This window comes from Borostomias antarcticus (assembly GCF_949987555.1).
Source record: "Borostomias antarcticus genome assembly, chromosome: 18".
Taxonomy (NCBI): Eukaryota; Metazoa; Chordata; class Actinopteri; order Stomiiformes; family Stomiidae; genus Borostomias; species Borostomias antarcticus.
In genome coordinates, this window is record NC_140251.1 from 20218492 (window position 1) to 20243399 (window position 24908).

The 24908-nt window shown below is 46.2% G+C and overlaps 1 protein-coding gene across 1 annotated transcript in view; it reads left to right on the forward strand.

Moving 5' to 3' along the window:
- The window catches only part of gramd4b (GRAM domain containing 4b), a 115687-nt gene extending 91588 nt beyond the window's left edge, over positions 1-24099 (forward strand). The window contains 5 exon segments of the mRNA XM_084452874.1: positions 9778-9888; positions 16666-16759; positions 17721-17811; positions 18155-18223; positions 23877-24099. Coding sequence (XP_084309000.1) covers positions 9778-9888; positions 16666-16759; positions 17721-17811; positions 18155-18223; positions 23877-23984 — 473 coding nt within the window. The 3' untranslated portion in view covers positions 23985-24099.
- Positions 24100-24908: the final 809 nt, after the last annotated feature.

The following is a 24908-nucleotide window of genomic DNA, read 5'->3' on the forward strand; positions in this document are numbered from 1 at the left end:
CTCTCTTAATAAAGGTAGCAGTATTGAAAATCTCTTCTCTAAACAGCCACTCTATATCGCAGAATCCCGTTAGCATATTCACCCAGTTTATGTACAGTGGATTTACACATATTGCATTTATATATATCATCATCACTGCTGGCTCATGATATTCCCAGTGGTTAGACTGTGGGGGTTCTGGTCTAGGTTCTATTAAGACTGTGGGGGTTCTGGTCTAGGTTTTGTTAGACTGTGGGGGTTCTGGTCTAGGTTCTATTAAGACTGTGGGGGTTCTGATCTAGGTTCTATTAAGACTGTGGGGGTTCTGATCTAGGTTCTATTAAGACTGGGGGTTCTGGTCTAGGTTCTATTAAGACTGTGGGGGTTCTGGTCTAGGTTTTGTTAGACTGTGGGGGTTCTGGTCTAGGTTATGTTAGACTGTGGGGGTTCTGATCTCGGTTCTGTTAAGACTGGGGGGGTTCTGGTCTAGGTTCTATTAAGACTGGGGGGGTTCTGGTCTAGGTTATGTTAGACTGTGGGGGTTCTGATCTCGGTTCTGTTAAGACTGGGGGGGTTCTGGTCTAGGTTCTGTTGGACTGTGGGGGTTCTGGTCTAGGTTCTGTTAAGACTGTGGGGGTTCTGGTCTATGTTATGTTAGACTGTGGGGGTTCTGGTCTAGGTTCTATTAAGACTGTGGGGGTTCTGGTCTATGTTATGTTAGACTGTGGGGGTTCTGGTCTAGGTTCTGTTAGACTGTGGGGGTTCTGATCTAGGTTCTGTTAGACTGTGGGGGTTCTGGTCTAGGTTCTGTTAGACTGTGGGGGTTCTGGTCTAGGTTCTATTAAGACTGGGGGTTCTGATCTAGGTTCTGTTGGACTGTGGGGGTTCTGATCTAGGTTCTGTGAGACTGTGGGGGTTCTGGTCTAGGTTCTGTTGGACTGTGGGGGTTCTGGTCTAGGTTCTGTTAGACTGTGGGGGTTCTGGTCTAGGTTCTGTTAGACTGTGGGGGTTCTGGTCTAGGTTTTGTTAGACTGTGGGGGTTCTGGTCTAGGTTCTGTTAGACTGTGGGGGTTCTGGTCTAGGTTCTATTAAGACTGGGGGGGTTCTGGTCTAGGTTATGTTAGACTGTGGGGGTTCTGGTCTAGGTTCTGTTAAGACTGGGGGGGTTCTGGTCTAGGTTCTGTTGGACTGTGGGGGTTCTGGTCTAGGTTCTGTTAGACTGTGGGGGTTCTGATCTAGGTTCTGTTAAGGCTGTGGGGGTTCTGGTCTAGGTTCTATTAAGACTGTGGGGGTTCTGGTCTAGGTTATGTTAGACTGTGGGGGTTCTGGTCTAGGTTCTGTTAGACTGTGGGGGTTCTGATCTAGGTTCTGTTAAGACTGGGGGTTCTGATCTAGGTTCTATTAAGACTGTGGGGGTTCTGGTCTAGGTTATGTTAGACTGTGGGGGTTCTGATCATGGTTCTGTTAGACTGTGGGGGTTCTGATCTAGGTTATGTTAGACTGTGGGGGTTCTGATCTAGGTTCTGTTGGACTGTGGGGGTTCTGATCTAGGTTCTGTTAAGGCTGTGGGGGTTCTGGTCTAGGTTCTGTTAGACTGTGGGGGTTCTGATCTTGGTTCTTTTAAGACTGTGGGGGTTCTGGTCTAGGTTCTGTTAGACTGTGGGGGGTCTGGTCTAGGTTCTGTTAGACTGTGGGGGTTCTGGTCTAGGTTCTGTTAGACTGTGGGGGTTCTGATCTTGGTTCTTTTAAGACTGTGGGGGTTCTGGTCTTGGTTCTGTTAGACTGTGGGGGTTCTGATCTAGGTTCTGTTAAGACTGTGGGGGTTCTGGTCTAGGTTCTGTTAGACTGTGGGGGTTCTGGTCTAGGTTCTGTTGGACTGTGGGGGTTCTGGTCTAGGTTCTGTTAGACTGTGGGGGTTCTGATCTTGGTTCTTTTAAGACTGTGGGGGTACTGGTCTAGGTTCTGTTAGACTGTGGGGGTTCTGATCTTGGTTCTTTTAAGACTGTGGGGGTTCTGGTCTAGGTTCTGTTAGACTGTGGGGGTTCTGATCTTGGTTCTTTTAAGACTGTGGGGGTACTGGTCTAGGTTCTGTTAGACTGGGGGTTCTGATCTTGGTTCTTTTAAGACTGTGGGGGTTCTGGTCTAGGTTCTGTTAGACTGTGGGGGTTCTGGTCTAGGTTCTGTTAGACTGTGGTCTAGTTTCTTCTGTCACCTGAGTCTTGTTGTTTCTCTCTCTCAGCTCTCTGAAAAGGTACAGTCGGGATTCCCAGGGTGCACTTTGGTTTGTGTAGCCACCACCACCCCCAGCTGTGTGTGTGTGTGCCTGGCCGTGCTTGTATGTGTGAGCATGTGTGCGCATGTGTGTGTGTGTGCCTGGCCGTGCATGTATGTGTGAGCATGTGTGCGCATGTGTGTGTGTGTGCCTGGCCGTGCGTGTATGTGTGAGCATGTGTGCGCATGTGTGTGTGTGTGCCTGGCCGTGCGTGTATGTGTGAGCATGTGTGCGCATGTGTGTGTGTGTGTCGGCGTGATCTGTGGCACCGGAGCGGGTCTGTGAAAGGATCAGAATGTTCAGTGTGTTTTCCCACCATGTAGTTCTTCTCTGACCCGCACGTGTCAAGAATCAAACAAGCAAGATCACACCCACCAATGGTGTTTCCTATGTGAACATTTTGATCCATTGTCACAGATGCTCTCAGGATTAGCCCTGCTCCCTCTAGGGCAGGGGTCTCAAACTCGCGGCCCGCGGGCCATTTGCGGCCCGCCACACCACTCCATCCGGCCCGCGACTTGATGTCAGAAATATAATGTAATCCGGCCGCAAAATAATTTCTTGTAAACGGCGCCGGCAGGCAGGCATATAATGCGAAATTCAAGTCACTCAAATGTGGGCCGAAATTGTTATTGTGCGCAGCACGCAAGGTGAATGTTGCATACAGTCACAGGTGCAATCAATCCCCATGCGACTATGAACTATGAACGGAATGCAGCTCGCCACTGAGAGGCTGTTTTCATGGTTATGATTACGTTAGGAACACAGACGGTTTCAAGAAAGATGGACATTGCAGTATTTTTTGTGGAGTTCAATGGAAATGCTACCTGCCTGATATGCAAGAATAAAGTCGCCGTTCTAAAGGAATATACAGTAATGTCAAGAGCTATTCATTACTAAACATGGGGAACAGTGTCATAGGGAGACGAGAGGAAAAAACGAGCCACACAGCTGAGAGGGCTAATGTCTCAGTCTTTCAAGATATGTCCAGCAAGAAATAGAGTAGTAGCCTACAAATGTATTCATGTGTCTGGTAAGAAATGGAAACAAACTTGAACTTTAATAAATGCAGGTCCATGGCAGGCTTACAGTAGTGATGCATCTTGCAAGTACAAATGTAGGCTATTCAAGATAAAATAAAAGTAAGGAAAAAAGATTTGCAGCACTAACTGTTAACATAGAAAATGAATGGAAACCGGTTTCAATTTGTATGATGAAAATGTTAGTTATGGAATAGTCTTGCAACATTTAAAGACTGAGTTGTGAGTCTAGTTATGGAAATGAAAAATGACATTTTCAGAAATATTGCACTTTCTTATAGTTAGTAGTAGTTGAAGTTGACATTGAAGTGGCCCTCCTATGAGTTGACGATACCAGCAGTGGCCCCAAGCCAATTTGAGTTTGAGACCCCTGCTCTAGGGCATGGGTTCCCAAACTCCATCAATGTGGGCCTCCCCTCTGAAAACAGTGACACACCCGCGCCCCCCCAACCCCCCAAATGTGTCCATTTTGCAAGGCAGCGTTAGCTAGCCCATAACGTTACCCAGCTAAGTTAGCTCGAAGGCACCTGTTGCTAATTAAAGTTATGACGTTTTCGCACAATACATTCATGCCTGTGGGGGGAGACTCTCTCTGCACTATCCACAAATATAGTATACATCTCTCCCATTATTTATTTTGATCTTCTGACCTTTAAAATCACGTTTCATTCATTAAAACCGTAGACAATTAAAAAAAAAAAAAAAAAAAAGTTTTTCCTTCTTTCTTTTTTTATAACCATCCCTCCGCGCCTCCCCTGGATTTATTTGGGGCTCCCCAGGGGGCACATTGGTTTGATAGTAGCATAGTTGGGATGTACAGTAGCTAGCACATTCGTTTGATAGTAGCATAGTTGGGATGTAGCTAGCACATAGGTTTGATAGTAGCATAGTTGGGATGGACAGTAGCTAGCACATTGGTTTGATAGTAGCATAGTTGGAATGGACAGTAGCTAGCACATTGGTTTGATAGTAGCATAGTTGGGATGTACAGTAGCTAGCACATTGGTTTGATAGTAGCATAGCTGGGATGGACAGTAGCTAGCACATTGGTTTGATAGTAGCATAGTTGGGATGTACAGTAGCTAGCACATTGGTTTGATAGCATAGTTGGGATGTACAGAAGTTAGCACATTGGTTTGATAGTAGCATAGTTGGGATGTACAGTAGCTAGCACAAAGGTTTGCTAGCATTTTGATAGTAGCATAGTTGGGATGTACCTTAGCTAGCACATTGGTTTGATAGTAGCATAGTTGGGATGTACAGTAGCTAGCACATTGGTTTGATAGTAGCATAGTTGGGATGTACAGTAGCTAGCACATTGGTTTGATAGTAGCATAGTTGGGATGTACAGTAGCTAGCACATAGGTATGCTAGCATAGTTGGGATGTACAGTAGCTAGCACATTGGTTTGATAGTAGCATAGTTGGGATGTACAGTAGCTAGCACATTGGTTTGATAGTAGCATAGTTGGGATGTACAGCAGCTAGCACATAGGTATGCTAGCATAGTTGGGATGTATAGTAGCTAGCACATTGGTTTGATAGTAGCATAGTTGGGATGTACAGTAGCTAGCACATTGGTTTGATAGTAGCATAGTTGGGATGTACAGTAGCTAGCACATTGGTTTGATAGTAGCATAGTTGGGATGTACAGTAGCTAGCACATAGGTTTGATAGCATTTTGATAGTAGCATAGTTGGGATGTACAGTAGCTAGCACATTGGTTTGATAGTAGCATAGTTGGGATGTACAGTAGCTAGCACATTGGTTTGATAGTAGCATAGTTGGGATGTACAGTAGCTTGCACCTTGGTTTGATAGTAGCATAGTTGGGATGTACACAAGCTAGCACATTGGTTTGATAGTAGCATAGTTGGGATGTACAGTAGCTAGCACATTGGTTTGATAGTAGCATAGCTGGGGTGTACAGTAGATAGCACATTGGTTTGATAGTAGCATAGTTGGGATGTACAGTAGCTAGCACATTGGTTTGATAGTAGCATAGTTGGGATGTACAGTAGCTAGCACATTGGTTTGATAGTAGCATAGTTGGGATGTAAAGTAGCTACTACATTGGTTTGATAGTAGCATAGTTGGGATGTACAGTAGCTAGCACATTGGTTTGATAGTAGCATAGTTGGGATGTACAGTAGCTAGCACATTGGTTTGATAGTAGCATAGTTGGGATGTACAGTAGCTAGCACATTGGTTTGATAGTAGCATAGTTGGGATGTACAGTAGCTAGCACATTGGTTTGATAGTAGCATAGTTGGGATGTACAGTAGCTAGCACATTGGTTTGATAGTAGCATAGTTGGGATGTACAGTAGCTAGCACATTGGTTTGATAGTAGCATAGTTGGGATGTACAGTAGCTAGCACATTGGTTTGATAGTAGCATAGTTGGGATGTACAGTAGCTAGCACATTTGCCTCTAGCAATGCCTGTTATTGACTAACACTGGAACTGCTGTAATTCAATGAATTACTATGTTGTTTGTAATTCTGCTATTCATCATTTGATATAATATTTGACTTGGGCTTCTAAGATAGCTTTGCTTTTCTTCTGTTACACTGAACTGCAGTTTAATTGTTTTAGTGAAGCCATGAAAAATGAAAAAAAAATGCTGTGTGAAAGCACAATCCTGCACTAAATTTATATTACATGGATCTATGGCTCTGTTTCCTGAAGGTACAGTGTGTTATAGGAGGAGTGTGTTGTAGGAGTGTGTTGTAGGAGTGTGTTATATGAGTGTGTTATAGGAGGAGTGTGTTATAGGAGTATGTTGTAGGATTGTGTTATAGGAGGAGTGTGTTATAGGAGGAGTGTGTTATAGGAGGAGTGTGTTATAGGAGGAGTGTGTTGTAGGAGGAGTGTGTTATAGGAGGAGTGTGTTATAGGAGGAGTGTGTTATATGAGTGTGTTATAGGAGGAGTGTGTTATAGGCGGAGTGTGTTATAGGAGGAGTGTGTTATAGGAGGAGTGTGTTGTAGGAGTGTGTTATAGGAGGAGTGTGTTGTAGGAGTGTGTTATAGGAGTGTGTTATAGGAGGAGTATGTTATAGGAGGAGTGTGTTATAGGAGGAGTGTGTTATAGGAGGAGTGTGTTATATGAGGAGTGTGTTGTAGGGGTGTGTTATAGGTGGAGTGTGTTATAGGAGTGTGTTATAGGAGGAGTGTGTTGTAGGAGGAGTGTGTTATAGGAGGAGTGTGTTATAGGAGGAGTGTGTTATATGAGGAGTGTGTTGTAGGGGTGTGTTATAGGTGGAGTGTGTTATAGGAGTGTGTTATAGGAGGAGTGTGTTATTGGAGGAGTGTGTTATAGGAGTGTGTTATAGGAGGAGTGTGTTATTGGAGGAGTGTGTTATAGGAGTGTGTTATAGGAGGAGTGTGTTATAGGAGGAGTGTGTTATAGGAGGAGTGTGTTATAGGAGGAGTGTGTTATAGGAGTGTGTTATAGGAGGAGTGTGTTATATGAGTGTGTTGTAGGAGGAGTGTGTTGTAGGAGGAGTGTGTTATAGGAGGAGTGTGTTATAGGAGGAGTGTGTTGTAGGAGTGTGTTATAGGAGGAGTGTGTTGTAGGAGTGTGTTATACAGTAGGAGGAGTGTGTTATAGGAGGAGTGTGTTATAGGAGGAGTGTGTTATAGGAGGAGTGTGTTGTAGGAGTGTGTTATAGGAGGAGTGTGTTATAGGAGGAGTGTGTTGTAGGAGGAGTGTGTTATAGGAGGAGTGTGTTGTAGGAGGAGTGTGTTGTAGGAGTGTGTTATAGGAGGAGTGTGTTATAGGAGGAGTGTGTTGTAGGAGTGTGTTATAGGAGGAGTGTGTTATAGGAGGAGTGTGTTGTAGGAGGAGTGTGTTATAGGAGGAGTGTGTTGTAGGAGGAGTGTGTTATAGGAGTGTGTTATAGGAGGAGTGTGTTATAGGAGGAGTGTGTTGTAGGAGGAGTGTGTTATAGGAGGAGTGTGTGGTAGGAGGAGTGTGTTATAGGAGGAGTGTGTTTTAGGAGGAGTGTGTTGTAGGAGGAGTGTGTTGTAGGAGGAGTGTGTTATAGGAGGAGTGTGTTGTAGGAGTGTGTTATAGGAGGAGTGTGTTATACAGTAGGAGGAGTGTGTTATAGGAGGAGTGTGTTGTAGGAGGAGTGTGTTATAGGAGTGTGTTATAGGAGGAGTGTGTTTTAGGAGGAGTGTGTTGTAGGAGGAGTGTGTTGTAGGAGGAGTGTGTTATAGGAGGAGTGTGTTGTAGGAGGAGTGTGTTATAGGAGGAGTGTGTTGTAGGAGTGTGTAAGAGGAGGAGTGTGTTATAGGAGGAGTGTGTTGTAGGAGTGTGTAAGAGGAGGAGTGTGTTATAGGAGGAGTGTGTTATAGGAGGAGTGTGTTTTAGGAGGAGTGTGTTGTAGGAGGAGTGTGTTGTAGGAGGAGTGTGTTGTAGGAGGAGTGTGTTGTAGGAGGAGTGTGTTATAGGAGGAGTGTGTTGTAGGAGGAGTGTGTTATAGGAGGAGTGTGTTGTAGGAGTGTGTTAGAGGAGGAGTGTGTTGTAGGAGGAGTGTGTTGTAGGAGGAGTGTGTTATAGGAGGAGTGTGTTATAGGAGGAGTGTGTTATAGGAGGAGTGTGTTGTAGGAGGAGTGTGTTGTAGGAGGAGTGTGTTATAGGAGGAGTGTGTTATAGGAGGAGTGTGTTATAGGAGGAGTGTGTTGTAGGAGGAGTGTGTTGTAGGAGGAGTGTGTTATAGGAGGAGTGTGTTATAGGAGGAGTGTGTTATAGGAGGAGTGTGTTGTAGGAGTGTGTTATAGGAGGAGTGTGTTATACAGTAGGAGGAGTGTGTTATAGGAGGAGTGTGTTATAGGAGGAGTGTGTCATAGGAGTGTGTTTTAGGAGGAGTGTGTTTTAGGAGGAGTGTGTTGTAGGAGGAGTGTGTTATAGGAGGAGTGTGTTGTAGGAGTGTGTTATAGGAGGAGTGTGTTATACAGTAGGAGGAGTGTGTTATAGGAGTGTGTGGTAGGAGGAGTGTGTTGTAGGAGTGTGTTATAGGAGGAGTGTGTGGTAGGAGGAGTGTGTTATAGGAGGAGTGTGTTGTAGGAGGAGTGTGTTGTAGGAGGAGTGTGTTATAGGAGGAGTGTGTTATAGGAGGAGTGTGTTATAGGAGGAGTGTGTTGTAGGAGTGTGTTAGAGGAGGAGTGTGTTGTAGGAGTGTGTTATAGGAGGAGTGTGTTATAGGAGGAGTGTGTTATAGGAGGAGTGTGTTGTAGGAGGAGTGTGTTGTAGAAGGAGTGTGTTGTAGGAGTGTGTTATAGGAGGAGTGTGTTATAGGATTGTGTTGTAGGAGGAGTGTGTTATAGGAGGAGTGTGTTGTAGGGGGAGGAGTGTGTTGTAGGAGGAGTGTGTTGTAGAAGGAGGAGTGTGTTGTAGGAGGAGTGTGTTGTAGAAGGAGTGTGTTGTAGGAGGAGGAGTGTGTTGTAGGGGGAGGAGTGTGTTGTTGGAGGAGTGTGTTGTAGAGAGTAGTGTGTTTTAGAAGGAGTGTGTTGTAGAGAGTAGTATGTTGTTGATGTGTTTGTGTAATTGCTTACCTCTCAATCACAGACTATAGTGCCAATGTCACTCGGAGCGTTTGTGGAAAACAGAACTTTTCTTTTCTTTTCAAACTAAGTCTTATTACAACTGTAAAAAGAACAATGCATCACTCAAGTACTTTCTTTACTACCGTGTGTGTAGTTGTTCTGTATGATTAGTACTGCTTCAATGACCTGGGGCTGATATAAGACAAGATTCAGAGCATGATCATGGCTTCTTGCTCTGCATGAGACCACTTGCTCTGTAATCCAGGCTGCCATGTACAGTGATGCCACTAGCAAGATGTTCACCTTAATTAATGCTCTACAAGCAACTGACGCACCTCCGCAAAAGCTGTGCTTATTTGTAGAGCTTTCGACAACTTCTCAACCAAATAAAACCCCTGATGTGCAAGGAGTGAGACCGGCACGAAGACCCTGGTTTGAGAATGCCTGAGAACTCTGTTAAACCCCAACATGCTGAGCCCCATCCCTCTCTTTCTCTCCTCCTTCTCATCTCTCTCTCATCCTCTAAACCCCCATCTCTCGCTCTCTCCTCTAAATCCCCATCTCCCCCCCCCCTCTCTCTCCTCTCTCTCTCCTTCTCTCTCTCCCCTTCTCTCTCTCTCCTTCTTTCTCCTTCTATTTCTCTTCTCTCTCCTCTCTCTCTCCTTCTCTCCTCGCTCTCTCTCCTTCTCTCTCCTACTCTCTTCTCTCTCTCTCTCCTTCTCTCTCTCTCCTTCTTTCTCCTTCTATTTCTCCTCGCTCTCCTCTCTCTCTCTCCTCTCTCTCTCCTTCTCTCTCCTCTCTCTCTCCTCTCTCTCCTCTCTCGCTCTCCTCTCTCTCTCTCCTTCTCTCTCTCCTTCTCTCTCTCCTCTCTCTCTCTCCTTCTCTCTCTCTCTCCCAGGTTCAGCCTGTAGTAGCTCGTGGTGGTCAAGCTGCAGGGTTGCCGTATGGCGGCTGTCGTGAGGAAGACGGTGGGCGGGCCTACAGCACCAAGAAGGGCGCGTTCCACGAGGTCTTCAACCTGTCTGAGAATGAGCGCCCCCTAGCAGGTGGGTAGGGAACTGCTGGGATTAGAATGCCAAGGGCACAAGGCCGTCGGGGGCCAAGTTTGACTAGTTTGAATCACACCCTATGTTGGAATTTCATTTTTTCATGTGGAAAGTAAGATCCGATATGATCTTGAGAGTGTTTGACTGGTGAAAAGGTGTTTCCAATTCATTGGCAGTGTATTAAAGCTGATGTGTGTGTTAGATCCCAGTTTCAAATAACACAGTTCAAAACCCAATTATGCTTAAGTGCTGGCCATACTTATTCTATATCTCTTTATGGTGTACAAACAACAACATTTTATAACGTAATAGTTTTGTATATGGTTCTTGGTTGACTCTTTTTGTTGGCATGAGTACAGTTTAGACCTCGGTCACCTGGAGACTTCCGGTTGGACGAGCATGTGAAGGCTGCGTGGTCTCGCTCTCCCACTATTTTATTTCATAAAATTAATCTAATTAAATCTTTAAATACCCCCGTGTCTGAGTATAATACTCATTTGTGGACGGAATTAGTCTCGTTGTTCACAATAGTCCGACGAAATGGACAAGAAAACGTCGAAATCGACATCGAAATCAACGTCGAAAAAGTCTGAAACTGAGGTTTCGGCCGTGGGCAATGTCATGGACCATGCTGTCCCTAGTATGGCTGACATAGCTAGTTTACTGTAGGAGCACAGGGCTAGCATCGCTGCCGACTTCAAAGCCGCCTTTACTGCCCTAGAAGTGAAGCTAGACCAAACACGGTCCACGGTGACAGAACACGGACATCGTATTGACTCCCTGGAGTCGAATGCTAATTTACAAGACCAGCGAATCCGTACACTGGAGGAGAAGTGCGCGGTGTTAGCTGATGGAAATGCTAAGCTAGCTGCGAAGGCTGCGGATCTGGAGGGCCGGAGCCGCAGAAACAATATCAGAGTGATAGGTCTTCCTGAATCCATTGAAGGGCCCCGGCCTACAACGTTCTTTTCTGAACTTTTGGTTGAGCTGCTAGGCGCAGACACGCTCCAATCGCCTCCCGAACTAGACCGTGCACACAGGGCGCTAACAGCAAAGCCGCAACCAGGGACCAGACCGCGACCGGTGATAATGCGACTACATCGCTACCAGACCAAGAACCTGATCTTCCGTGAAGCCCGCAAGAAACGAGGAAATCTCCGGTACCACGGGGCGCCAGTACTGATCTTCGAAGACTACGCTCCGGAGGTTCTCGAGCAACGCACCAAGTACCGAGATGTCATGTCAAAGCTGTACAACCTGGGCCTCAGACCGGCCCTTGCATTCCCTGCTCGCCTACAGATCACGCTTGAAGGTGGGACTGGGAAGAGATTCGCCTCGCCGGAGGAGGCAGTAGCTTTTGTAGCTAGCTACCAACGGGAGCCTGCGGCCTGCTAGCTTAGCCGCTAATGTTACGGTAACCTAGGCTATGCTAAGCGCTGGCCGGCTAGCTAACTGGCTAGCACTTTCAGACTGGTGCTATATTGGTGCTTACGGTGACCTGGGGACAGTAAAGACACCAGTTTTTTTTTTTTTTTTACTTGCACTGATTTATACATGCTGATTCTGGGTTTTTGGTTTCATATTTGCTTTTTCCCGGTCCACACAGCAGTCGGATGTCGGCTATGAGCCCTTTGTGTGGGGCGTCGGGTTAACACTAGTTCTATTAACACTATCAGCACCGTCGTTGTTCTGCACTATAGACTGGTTATGATGTCCATGGCCTCTTTTACTTACACCATGCTATTATTATTATTTTTTCTCTGTTTTGTATTTTTTTTACTCTGCATGGGACAAACTCGACGGCAATGAGAGAGAAATCATTTTTTGCACTTCGTTCCAGTACTGATGTTGCTATTTGACTCAGGATGTTTGTATACAAACTAATGTTTATAGGCCTATGCCAGTTGGCATACTCTTATGGTTGTTTTTCTTGTTATATTACAACATAGATTGAGACTATGGGGTACAATGGTCTTGCTAATGTGTACTGTTCATGTTTGATTTACCTACAATGTTCCAGTAGGGGGTTCTTTTCTACGAAAAGTGGGTATTGAGACATTGCGAGGAAGGAGAGATGAATCGGATAGGGAAGTTAATGTTATTGTTATTGGTAGGTGAGATTTTGGAAGGGGTTAAGGGGTGGGGGGAGGGGGGTGGAGGGCGGGAGTGGGTGGTAGAGAGGGAGGTGGTTGGGGGGAGGGTAGAGGAGAGGGGATGTAACAGTTATCAAGAGGGGGATGAGGCGGGGTGGGGATATTGGACTAAGGGGGGGGGGGACTCTTTCTTTGCCTTTGTCTTGTTTGAGGTAGCTATTTCATTTGCACTCTATTTTATTGTTTTCATGTACAACATTCTCTTCGTTTTCAGTTGCGATCGTTTTAGGGCTGGTCTGACATTCCTTATGCTGAGTGGTACGTCATGGCTAACGTAGCTGGTCCTGGGACTGGAGGTGGACAGGCAGTCAAGATACTCTCTCTGAACACTGGTGGGTTGAACGCTTCAGTGAAACGCACAAAGATTATGTTACACCTTAAAAATCAGCAGGCAGACATTATGCTTATACAGGAGACACATCTCTGCAACTCTGATCAGCGGAAGCTAAATAGACCGTGGATTGGACAAATGTTTCATTCAAAATTTAATATAAAAACAAGGGGAACGGCTATCTTAATTAGAAAAAATGTTCATTTCTCTCCTACTAATACAATCTTAGACTCTAATGGCCGCTATGTCATCGTCAGTGGTGTGCTTTATCAGAAACCAGTTATTTTAGTATCCGTTTATGCTCCCAACTGGGATGACCACAATTTTATGAAGTTATTGTTATCCATTATTCCGGACTTGAACTCTCATCTACTGATATTGGGGGGGGGATCTTAATTGTGTTCTGGACCCAACCTTAGACAGATCTAGTTCCAGGCCTACCGCTTCCTCTAAAATGGCACAGACTCTCTCCGCTTTTATGGACCGCTATGGCTACGTTGACCCATGGAGATTTTTGAATCCTTCGATAAGACAGTACTCCTTCTTCTCCCATGCACATAGATCATACTTGCGCATAGACTATTTCGTTGTTGATAAAACTCTTGTCCCCTCAATTATCTCTGTCCAATATTCGCCGATAACTGTATCGAACCATTCGGCTGTAATTCTGGACCTCCGCTTTGAGCATAGAACTAAAGAATTCAAATTTTGGAGTCTAGACCCTCTTTTACTATCCGATTCGGATTTCTGCAAGTATTTTTCGGAAACTATCGCGTTCTTCCGTGAAACCAACCAAAACGAGGAGACCTCGGCGTCTCTACTTTAGGGAAACCCTGAAAGCCTTTGTTAGGGGCAAGATCATATCATATACATCCTATACTAATAAAATCCGTAGAGCACGCCAAAGAGAACTGGAAGGATCTATCTCCGACCTAGACAGCCGACTCGCAACTACTCACTCACCTGATCTATTTAAAGAACGTATGAAGCTCCGAACGCAACTTGATCTTCTCCTAACAAGAGAGGCCGAACGACTCCTTCTGCATTCCCGCGGGTCCATGTATGAACATGGTGATAAAGCTGGCCGTCTCCTAGCCCACCAGTTAAAAGCTAGAGTGGCCTCGAACCAAATCACTCAGATTTGGGACGAGACGGGCTCCCTTACTTGTGACCCGAATGAGATTAATACTGCCTTTAGAGATTACTACTCCCGACTATACACGTCTGAATCTCCGGATGATGAAACTCAGCTACTTAGTTTTTTTGATAAATTGGATATGCCTAAAATTTCGACTGAAGAACAACAGATACTAGACTCCCTTGCAGCTCTCTGAGATTAAAGAAGCAATACAGGCCATGAATAGCGGTAAATCACCGGGCCCTGACGGATACCCAGTAGAATTTTATCAAAAATTCTCTGAGCAACTGGCTCCACTACTACTTTCTATGTTCAATTCATCGCACCAACAAGGCTCCCTCCCGCCTACCCTTACGCAAGCCTCTATTTCTTTGATCTTTAAGAAGGGCAAGGACCCGTTGAACTGTGCTTCATATCGCCCGATTTCGTTGCTCTCTGTAGATGTGAAAATACTTGCTAAGATCTTTGCGCGTCGATTGGAATCTGTTGTACCCTCCATTGTTTCAGAGGATCAGACGGGATTTATTAGAGGGAGGCACTCCTTCTCTAATGTTCGAAGACTTCTCAGCATCATTCACACTCCGCCCTCTCCTACTGAGCCGGAGGTGGTTATATCTCTTGATGCTGAGAAGGCCTTCGACAGAGTTGAGTGGGCCTACCTTTTCTTCTCCCTCCAACAGCTTGGCTTTGGCGCAGGCCTCATTTTCTGGGTCAAATTGCTGTACTCTTCTCCTCACTCCTCAGTTTGTACGAATACTCAACGCTCTAAATTTTTCCCTCTCTTCCGTGGAACGCGCCAAGGGTGCCCACTCTCTCCACTGTTGTTCGCAATAGCCATCGAGCCATTGTCGATTGCTCTAAAAGCGGAGAGAGGTCTCAAGGGGATTCAGAGAGGGGGTGCTGAGCATAGATTCTCGTTATATGCTGATGATTTGCTTTTGTATGTGCGCGATCCCATTGCTAGTACTCCTCATATACTTTCACTCCTGACATCCTTTGGTGTATTCTCGGGATACAAATTAAACATCCAAAAGAGTGAATGTTTCCCTGTCAATCGATTGGCTAAAGAATTACCCCCCACGTCGTCACCTTTTAGAATAGCCAAATCGGGGTTCAGGTATCTTGGCATTGTAATCACGCAGTCCCCTGGTGCACTACGGGAACAAAACCTTGGTGTTCTCACGACAGCAGTCAAATCTGACCTACAGAGGTGGGGTCATCTACCAATCTCTTTAGCAGGAAGAGTACAGACGATAAAAATGAATATACTGCCCAGATATCTGTACATATTCCAGTGTCTTCCTATCTTTTTACCTCAGTCTTTTTTGACCAATATTGATAGTATAATCTCCTCGTTCATTTGGGCTGGTAAACATGCAAGAGCTAACAGAAATCTGCTGCAGAGGACAAGGTCCCTTGGTGGGCTTGGCCTGCCCAACCTTAGGGGCTATTACTGGGCCACGAACGCCCACAAGATCATGCTGTGGTTCAGAGTGATTGGTGTCTGGTCGAGGCTAACTCATGCCATGCCTCCTCGCTCCGAGCTCTTGCATGTTCTACTTTACCTTTTTCCCCCTCTCAATATACTTCTAACCCCATAGTAATTGGAACCCTAAAGATCTTGGCAAAAATTAGGCGTTATTTTAATTGGCTCACCATTCCCCAATCGACCCCTGTCTGTAATAATCATATTTTTTTACCAGCCACATTGGACCCCCGATTTACTTATTTAGAGAGAAGAGGCCTTCACCAATTAGGACATTTATATGAGGATGGTATTTGCTAGCTTTGACCAACTGCGGGCAGCTTTTGATTTAAGAGGTCCTGACCTTTTCAGATTCTTTCAAATGCGAGACTTTGCTAAGACTCACTCTGCTCAGTTCCCCCAACTCCCACCTCCCTCTGGTGTGGATCTAGTATTAAAAGCAAAGACCTTGCCAAAGGGCCACGTCTCTTACTTGTATGATCTCTTATCCACAGATGACGAGTCTGCCATTAGTAAGATTAGAACTAGCTGGGAAAATGAACTGCAGACCACCTTCTCTGATGACTTCTGGAAAGAGGCGTTGAGAGCCGTCAACTCATCCTCTAGCTGTGCTAGACTTAGCCTTATACAGTTTAAAGTCCTTCACAGACTACACTATAGCAAGGCTAAGCTTTCTAATCTTTATCCAGATAGATTAGATGATAGATGTAATAGATGTTCCCAAGCCCCTTGCGATTTGTCTCACATGTGTTGGCTGTGCCCCAAACTATCTAGCTTCTGGCAATCTTTTTTTAATGCAATCTCTGAAATTCTAGGTCTGGAGATCCATCCGTCCCCTCATATAGCTATTTTTGGAAGGCCCCCAGACGAAACTATTATGACAAATACGCAAACCAATGTAATGGCGTTTGCCTCTTTAATTGCCCGGAGGAAAATTTTGCTTTTGTGGAAATCTCCTTTGCCACCCTCTTTTAAAGCATGGGTGCGTGATATTCTGTGTCTCCTGAAACTAGAAAAAATTAAGTTTACCCTTAGGGGCTCCTCAGATAAGTTTTACTTGCATTGGAGGCCCCTAATTGATTACGTGGATCGTCTCCCTTCTGATGTTGCGTTGCCGGAGTGAGGCTCCTGGTGCCTGCCTGCGATGACTGCCTGTCCACCACATATACAGACCTGTCAATGCCTCTCTGATTTGTTCGCATACTGTCTGTCTACTGCCCGGATGCTATATGGTGACCATCGAACTGTCTCCATGTTGTTTCTTTGGTTGCTTTTCTTTGGGTATGACTTGTGTAACTTGTACATGTTTATTTTTTTTATTTTTTTTATTACTATTGTTGTTATTGTTATTTTTTTCTGCCTCATCAATTTATCGGGGAAGGGTGTGTGGGATAGGGTGGGATGTGCTGGGGCTGGGTTAGGGGAAGGGGCTGTTCGGGTTGAAAAAAAAAGGGGGGGGGGGGGGGGGAACTTATTTCATGTGACATTTGTATGATGCTCTTTCATTTCAATAAAATATTTGTAAAAATAAAAAATAAAAAGACCCTGGTCACCTTACTGTGTGTGTGTGTCGATTCACTGTGCCCAGTATTTGACTTTCTGTGTGTGTGTGTGTGTGTGTGTGTGTGTGTGTGTGTGTGTGTGTGTGTGTGTGTGTGTGTGTTGGCAGTGTGTGAGAATGGCTGGCGATGCTGCCTGATCAACAGAGACAGGAAGATGCCCACCGACTACATCCGCAACGGCATCCTCTACGTCACAGAAAAGTGAGAGATCCAGTCAGTCTTCCTTATGTACCGGACTGCTTTGTGGCTTTGTTTGTTGGGTATTATATGATATTATTGATATTCCTTGTGTACAGTATAAGTAGCTGTGGATAGGCTAAATGAGAAACCGGTGTCCTTGTGACTGGGTGTGGGTGTGGCCATAGATGAACTGATCAAACCCACACTAGTGGAAAACAACACTACAAATAAACAGGACAGAATGGAGAGCTACTGTGTGTCCGAGCTACTCTGTCCATACGGACGGTTCTGTTCTCATGAAGGGTGTTCTACTCCTAGTTAGCTGTGTTCTCATGAAGGGTGTTCTACTCCTACAGTTACCTGTGTTCTCATGAAGGGTGTTCTACTCCTACAGTTACCTGTGTTCTCATGAAGGGTGTTCTACTCCAAGTTAGCTGTGTTCTCATGAAGGGTGTTCTACTCCAAGTTACCTGTGTTCTCATGAAGGGTGTTCTACTCCTAGTTACCTGGGTTCTAATGAAGGGTGTTCTACTCCTACAGTTACCTGTGTTCTCATGAAGGGTGTTCTACTCCTAGTTACCTGTGTTCTCATGAAGGGTGTTCTACTCCTAGTTAGCTGTGTTCTCATGAAGGGTGTTCTACTCCTAGTTAGCTGTGTTCTCATGAAGGGTGTTCTACTCCTACAGTTACCTGTGTTCTCATGAAGGGTGTTCTACTCCTAGTTACCTGTGTTCTCATGAAGGGTGTTCTACTCCTACAGTTACCTGTGTTCTCATGAAGTGTGTTCTACTCCTACAGTTACCTGTGTTCTCATGAAGGGTGTTCTACTCCTAGTTAGCTGTGTTCTCATGAAGGGTGTTCTACTCCTAGTTACCTGTGTTCTAATGAATGGTGTTCTACTCCTACAGTTACCTGTGTTCTCATGAAGGGTGTTCTACTCCTAGTTAGCTGTGTTCTCATGAAGGGTGTTCTACTCCTACAGTTACCTGTGCTTTGAAAGCTCCAGCTCTAGAGCCAACTCCTCCAAAAAGAACAAAGTGATCAAACTGGCTGACATCACTGACATTCAGAAGGTGGGTCCCTCTCAAATCTAACTGGTCACTGACATTCAGAAGGTGTTTACCTCTCATTCGATCTTGACATCTGACCTCAGTGCCCTGCACATGTCCATGGAAATGAAGGACTCTTGAAACTGTGACATTCTAGGAATTTAAATTTGTCTTGAAGCTGTGACATTCTAGGATTTTAAATTTCTCTTGAAGCTGCGACATTCTAGGATTTTAAATTTCTATTGAAGTTGTGACATTCTAGGATTTTAAATTTCTATTGAAGTTGTGACATTCTAGGATTTTAAATTTCTCTTGAAGTTGTGACATTCTAGGATTTTAAATTCTGAATTGTTCTTCTGTTCTTCAGTACAAAGTTCTGTCGGTGTTACCGGGTTCTGGGATGGGAATTTCCATAGCAACACCATCCACCCAAAAGGTACAAGATTCTGAATTGCATATTATTGCTCTCTCTGTCCCTCTCGCTCTCTCTCTCTCTCTAAGGGATGCACCGATTGTGATATTCTGGGCCGATACCAATGTTTTTACATTTTTTATTTATTTATTTCAATTTTGGTGTTATTAGGGTTGCAAAATTCTGGGAATATTCAAAGTAGGAAACTTTCTATGGGAATTAACGGGAATTTGTGGGAAGAAACTGGAAATTGGTGGGCCATTTACACCACCTGTACTTACCTTGTCATATACAGACAAATATAATTTGTTTTGTCATAAGCAGACATGCAGACAAACATTTGTAGTAAAAAAACAAAACATTTTTGACTTAATCTTAGTTGTTTTAGTCTTAGTTTGTGAGTAGAACTACTCTACAGCTCTGATGTAGAGTACAGGATGCTTGGAATTATCTGTGCATGTGATGGATGAATGCACAGTGGGTTGAAATTTAACAGAATTTGCCAATTGGAAATACCACACCAGGCCTGGAAATACCACACCAGGCCTATGCTCTCTATGTAAGTACAACTAGCGATTCATAAAGACAGATTGATGAAAACAACCGTTTCGCAGCAGAAAATAGGTTTTTAGAAACTGCATTCTAAGTGCCCCGAACACCGCCATTACATTGATATACTGGCTCGCGCTGGATTTTACATTTCTTCTACATACCTCCGAACTACACCAAAGTGATCTCGGTGAGTCAAACGTCTTATAATATGTCGTAAATAAGGTCCAGGTTGTCAAAAACGAGCATTGTCCTTTAACTTCCCATGGAAAATAGCCGGAAAGTTTACAAAAGTATACTGGAAATGTTCCACTCCTTTGAGCCCTAGTTTAATCCCCCTTTTGTGCCAGGGAAAGAAATACATCCTAATTATGAGAAAATACATCCTCATTATGAGAAAATAACTGAGCTGTTTTCAAGTCTTCCAGCCCTTCATCACACGTCACTTCACACATCTCTGAATGAGTCGCTGAATGTCATCTTATTTGCTGACAGGCCGATGGCCGTCAATGAGGCGAATGGTGGTTGATACCGATGTACGGCCGATATATCGGTGCATCCCTACTTTCTTTCTCTCTCTTCGCCTTTCTCTCTTCCTCTGTGTCCTTTTCTCTCTGTCTGTCTCTGCACTTGCTGTCTTCATCTGTCTCAGTCCAGTACATAGTTTAATGTGCTCTTCTACAAGCTCAGAAGTGTCAAAATGGGGGCGCATTTCATTGGACGAGATTATCTGAAGGTTCTGTAGGTTGATTGACAGAGGCTCCATTTTTAACGTTCTGACACTCACTTTCCATCTCTCAATGTCTCTCATCTGTTCTCTGCCATTCACCCCTCTCTACCCCTCTCTACCCCTCTCTACCTCTCTCTACCCCTCTCTACCTCTCTCTACCTCTCTCTACCCCTCTCTACCCCTCTCTACCTCTCTCTACCGCTCTCTACCCCTCTCTACCTCTCTCTACCTCTCTCTACCTCTCTCTACCCCTCTCTACCTCTCTCTACCTCTCTCTACCCCTCTCTACCCCTCTCTACCTCTCTCTACCTCTCTCTACCCCTCTCTACCTCTCTCTACCCCTCTCTACCTCTCTCTACCTCTCTCTACCCCTCTCTACCTCTCTACCTCTCTCTACCCCTCTCTACCTCTCTCTACCTCTCTCTACCTCTCTCTACCCCTCTCTACCTCTCTCTACCTCTCTCTACCCCTCTCTACCTCTCTCTACCCCTCTCTACCTCTCTCTACCCCTCTCTACCTCTCTCTACCTCTCTCTACCCCTCTCTACCTCTCTCTACCTCTCTCTACCTCTCTCTACCTCTCTCTACCCCTCTACCTCTCTCTACCTCTCTCTTCCCCTCTACCCCTCTACCTCTCTCTACCTCTCTCTACCCCTCTCTACCTCTCTCTACCTCTCTCTACCCCTCTACCCCTCTACCTCTCTCTACCTCTCTCTACCTCTCTCTACCTCTCTCTTCCCCTCTACCTCTCTCTACCTCTCTCTACCCCTCTCTACCTCTCTCTACCTCTCTCTACCCCTCTACCCCTCTACCTCTCTCTACCTCTCTCTACCTCTCTCTACCCCTCTCTACTTCTCTCTACCCCTCTCTACCTCTCTCTACCTCTCTCTACCTCTCTCTTCCCCTCTACCTCTCTACATCTCTACCTCTCTCTACCCCTCTCTACCTCTCTCTACCCCTCTCTACCTCTCTCTACCCCTCTCTACCCCTCTACCTCTCTCTACCCCTCTCTACCTCTCTCTACCCCTCTGTACCTCTCTCTACCTCTCTCTACCTCTCTCTTCCCCTCTACCCCTCTACCTCTCTCTACCTCTCTCTACCCCTCTCTACCTCTCTCTTCCCCTCTACCTCTCTCTACCTCTCTCTACCTCTCTCTTCCCCTCTACCTCTCTACCTCTCTACCTCTCTCTACCCCTCTCTACCTCTCTCTACCCCTCTCTACCTCTCTCTACCCCTCTACCTCTCTCTACCTCTCTACCTCTCTCTACCTCTCTCTACCCCTCTACCTCTCTCTACCTCTCTACCTCTCTCTACCTCTCTCTACCCCTCTCTACCTCTCTCTACCTCTCTCTACCCCTCTACCTCTCTCTACCTCTCTACCTCTCTCTACCTCTCTCTACCCCTCTCTACCTCTCTCTACCCCTCTCTACCCCTCTCTACCTCTCTCTACCTCTCTCTTCCCCTCTACCTCTCTACCTCTCTCTACCCCTCTCTACCTCTCTCTATCCCTCTCTACCTCTCTCTACCTCTCTCTACCCCTCTACCTCTCTCTACCTCTCTACCTCTCTCTACCTCTCTCTACCTCTCTCTACCACTCTACCTCTCTCTACCCCTCTCTACCTCTCTCTACCTCTCTCTACCTCTCTCTACCTCTCTCTACCACTCTACCTCTCTCTACCCCTCTCTACCCTTCTACCCCTCTCTACCCCTCTCTACCCCTATCTACCTCTCTCTACCTCTCTCTACCTCTCTCTACCACTCTCTACCTCTTTCTACCTCTCTCTACCCCTCTACCTCTCTACCTCTCTCTACCCCTCTCTACCCCTCTACCTCTCTACCTCTCTCTACCCCTCTACCTCTCTCTACCTCTCTCTACCCCTCTCTACCTCTCTCTACCCCTCTCTACCCCTCTCTACCCCTCTCTCTACCCCTCTCTACCCCTCTCTACCTCTCTCTACCTCTCTACCTCTCTCTACCTCTCTCTACCCCTCTACCTCTCTCTACCTCTCTCTACCTCTCTACCTCTCTCTACCCCTCTCTACCTCTCTCTACCTCTCTACCCCTCTCAACCTCTCTCTACCTCTCTCTACCCCTCTCTACCTCTCTCTACCCCTCTCTACCCCTCTCTACCTCTCTCTACCCCTCTCTACCTCTCTCTACCACTCTCTACCTCTCTCTACCCCTCTACCTCTCTCTACCCCTCTACCTCTCTCTACCCCTCTCTACCCCTCTACCTCTCTCTACCTCTCTCTACCCCTCTCTACCTCTCTCTACCTCTCTCTACCCCTCTACCTCTCTCTACCTCTCTTTACCCCTCTCTACCTCTCTCTACCCCTCTCTACCTCTCTCTACTCCTCTCTACCTCTCTCTACCTCTCTCTACCCCTCTCTACCCCTCTACCCCTCTACCTCTCTCTACCTCTCTCTACCACTCTCTACCCCTCTACCTCTCTCTACCCCTCTCTACCCCTCTACCTCTCTCTACCTCTCTCTACCTCTCTCTACTCCTCTCTACCTCTCTCTACCTCTCTCTACCACTCTCTACCTCTCTACCCCTCTACCCCTCTACCCCTCTACCTCTCTCTACCTCTCTCTACCACTCTCTACCCCTCTACCTCTCTCTACCCCTCTACCTCTCTCTACCTCTCTCTACCCCTCTACCTCTCTCTACCTCTCTCTACCCCTCTCTACCCCTCTACCTCTCTCTACCTCTCTCTACCCCTCTACCTCTCTCTACCACTCTCTACCCCTCTACCTCTCTCTACCTCTCTCTACCCCTCTACCTCTCTCTACCCCTCTCTACCTCTCTACCTCTCTCTACCTCTCTCTACCTCTCTCTACCTCTCTCTACCCCTCTCTACCTCTCTCTACCCCTCTACCTCTCTCTACCTCTCTCTACCTCTCTCTACCCATCTCTACCTCTCTCTACCTCTCTACCTCTCTCTACCTCTCTCTACCCCTCTACCTCTCTCTACCTCTCTCTACCTCTCTCTACCTCTCTCTACCCCTCTCTACCTCTCTCTACCTCTCTACCCCTCTCTACCTCTCTCTACCTCTCTCTACCCCTCTCTACCTCTCTCTACCCCTCTCTACCTCTCTCTACCTCTCTCTACCCCTCTCTACCTCTCTCTACCACTCTCTACCTCTCTCTACCCCTCTACCTCTCTCTACCCCTCTACCTCTCTCTACCCCTCTCTACCCCTCTACCTCTCTCTACCCCTCTACCTCTCTCTACCTCTCTCTACCTCTCTCTACTCCTCTCTACCTCTCTCTACCTCTCTCTACCTCTCTACCCCTCTACCCCTCTACCCCTCTACCTCTCTCTACCTCTCTCTACCACTCTCTACCCCTCTACCTCTCTCTACCCCTCTCTACCCCTCTACCTCTCTCTACCTCTCTCTACCCCTCTACCTCTCTCTACCTCTCTCTACCCCTCTCTACCTCTCTCTACCCCTCTCTACCTCTCTCTACCTCTCTTTACCCCTCTCTACCTCTCTCTACCCCTCTCTACCTCTCTCTACTCCTCTCTACCTCTCTCTACCCCTCTCTACCTCTCTACCTCTCTCTACCACTCTCTACCTCTCTACCCCTCTACCCCTCTACCTCTCTCTACCTCTCTCTACCACTCTCTACCCCTCTACCTCTCTCTACCCCTCTCTACCCCTCTACCTCTCTCTACCTCTCTCTACCTCTCTCTACCCCTCTACCTCTCTCTACCTCTCTCTACCTCTCTCTACCCCTCTCTACCCCTCTACCTCTCTCTACCTCTCTCTACCCCTCTACCTCTCTCTACCACTCTCTACCCCTCTACCTCTCTCTACCTCTCTCTACCCCTCTACCTCTCTCTACCCCTCTCTACCTCTCTACCTCTCTCTACCTCTCTCTACCTCTCTCTACCTCTCTCTACCCCTCTCTACCTCTCTCTACCCCTCTACCTCTCTCTACCCCTCTCTACCCCTCTACCTCTCTCTACCCCTCTCTACCTCTCTACCTCTCTCTACCCCTCTACCTCTCTCTACCCCTCTCTACCTCTCTCTACCCCTCTCTACCTCTCTCTACCTCTCTCTACCTCTCTACCTCTCTACCCCTCTCTACCCCTCTCTACCCCTCTCTACCTCTCTCTACCTCTCTCTACCCCTCTCTACCTCTCTCTACCCCTCTACCTCTCTCTACCCCTCTACCTCTCTCTACCCCTCTCTACCCCTCTCTACCTCTCTCTACCCCTCTCTACCTCTCTCTACCTCTCTCTACCCCTCTCTACCTCTCTCTACCCCTCTACCTCTCTCTACCCCTCTACCTCTCTCTACCCCTCTCTACCCCTCTACCTCTCTCTACCTCTCTCTACCCCTCTCTAACCCTCTCTACCTCTCTCTCATCACCCTCCTCTCATTTTCTCACAGCCTTTGGTGTTTGGAGCCATGATCCACAGAGACGAGGCCTTTGAAGCCATCTTCACGCAGTACATGAAGACTCTGTCCCTGGCCACTGCCACAAACCCAGAGACCTAGTGCACCAAGATGGCTGCCTTTCAACACTGACTTTTTTGAACTGCACCAAGATGGCTGCCTTTCAACAGTGACGTCGTGAACTGCACAAAGATGGCTGCCTTTCAACAGTGACGTTGTGAACTGCACCAAGATGGCTGCCTTTCAACAGTGACATTGTGAACTGCACCAAGATGGCTGCCTTTCAACAGTGATGTTGTGAACTGCACCAAGATGGCTGCCTTTTAACAGTGACTTCCTCTGACTCACACATAGAAGTAGCAGAGTGTGAGGACTGCGCCTTGCTGCCCCTGGCTCATAGGGTAGTGTGAGGATTGTATCCAGAGAATTTGTGTCCAAGTCTGTCAACTTGGAATCTATGGTCCTCTTTCTGATGAATCATCTTCCTCTTCGGGTTTATAACCAATCATGGGGGTGCAAAGAAATCTTGGACCCGCCCACCTTTACTGCCTCCTGTTTCCTATTGGTTAGGTTGAGACTTTCTTGTTCTAGCAAGCGTAGAAAACACATTTATACGATAGTAAACTGTTAGACTGTTTGTCTGCTTGGGTAAGCAGCTTCCACTCTTAAATGTGAACTGTGTGTGTGTGTGTGTGTGTGTGTGTGTGTGTGTGTGTGTGTGTGTGTACGTGCATCATCTGTACTGTAGAGGATTGTATCTTACTCTCAATGTCCTCAGAAGCTTCTGCCTTTGGACCTTTGTAACTGTACTGTACATAATATTTGGGGGGCTTTTTGCTTAACTATAACTTGGGAGATTTCTTCACTGATTGGACACATTTTATTTTTTATTTTGAGGCCCTCCTAACAAAAGGTGCTTTGGAAAATGTGACCATTCATTTAGCCTTTTTGAAGCATAGAGGGGTATCTCCATATACTAAATATATATACATCTCATATCCCTAACATAAGTGCAGATAGAAATTC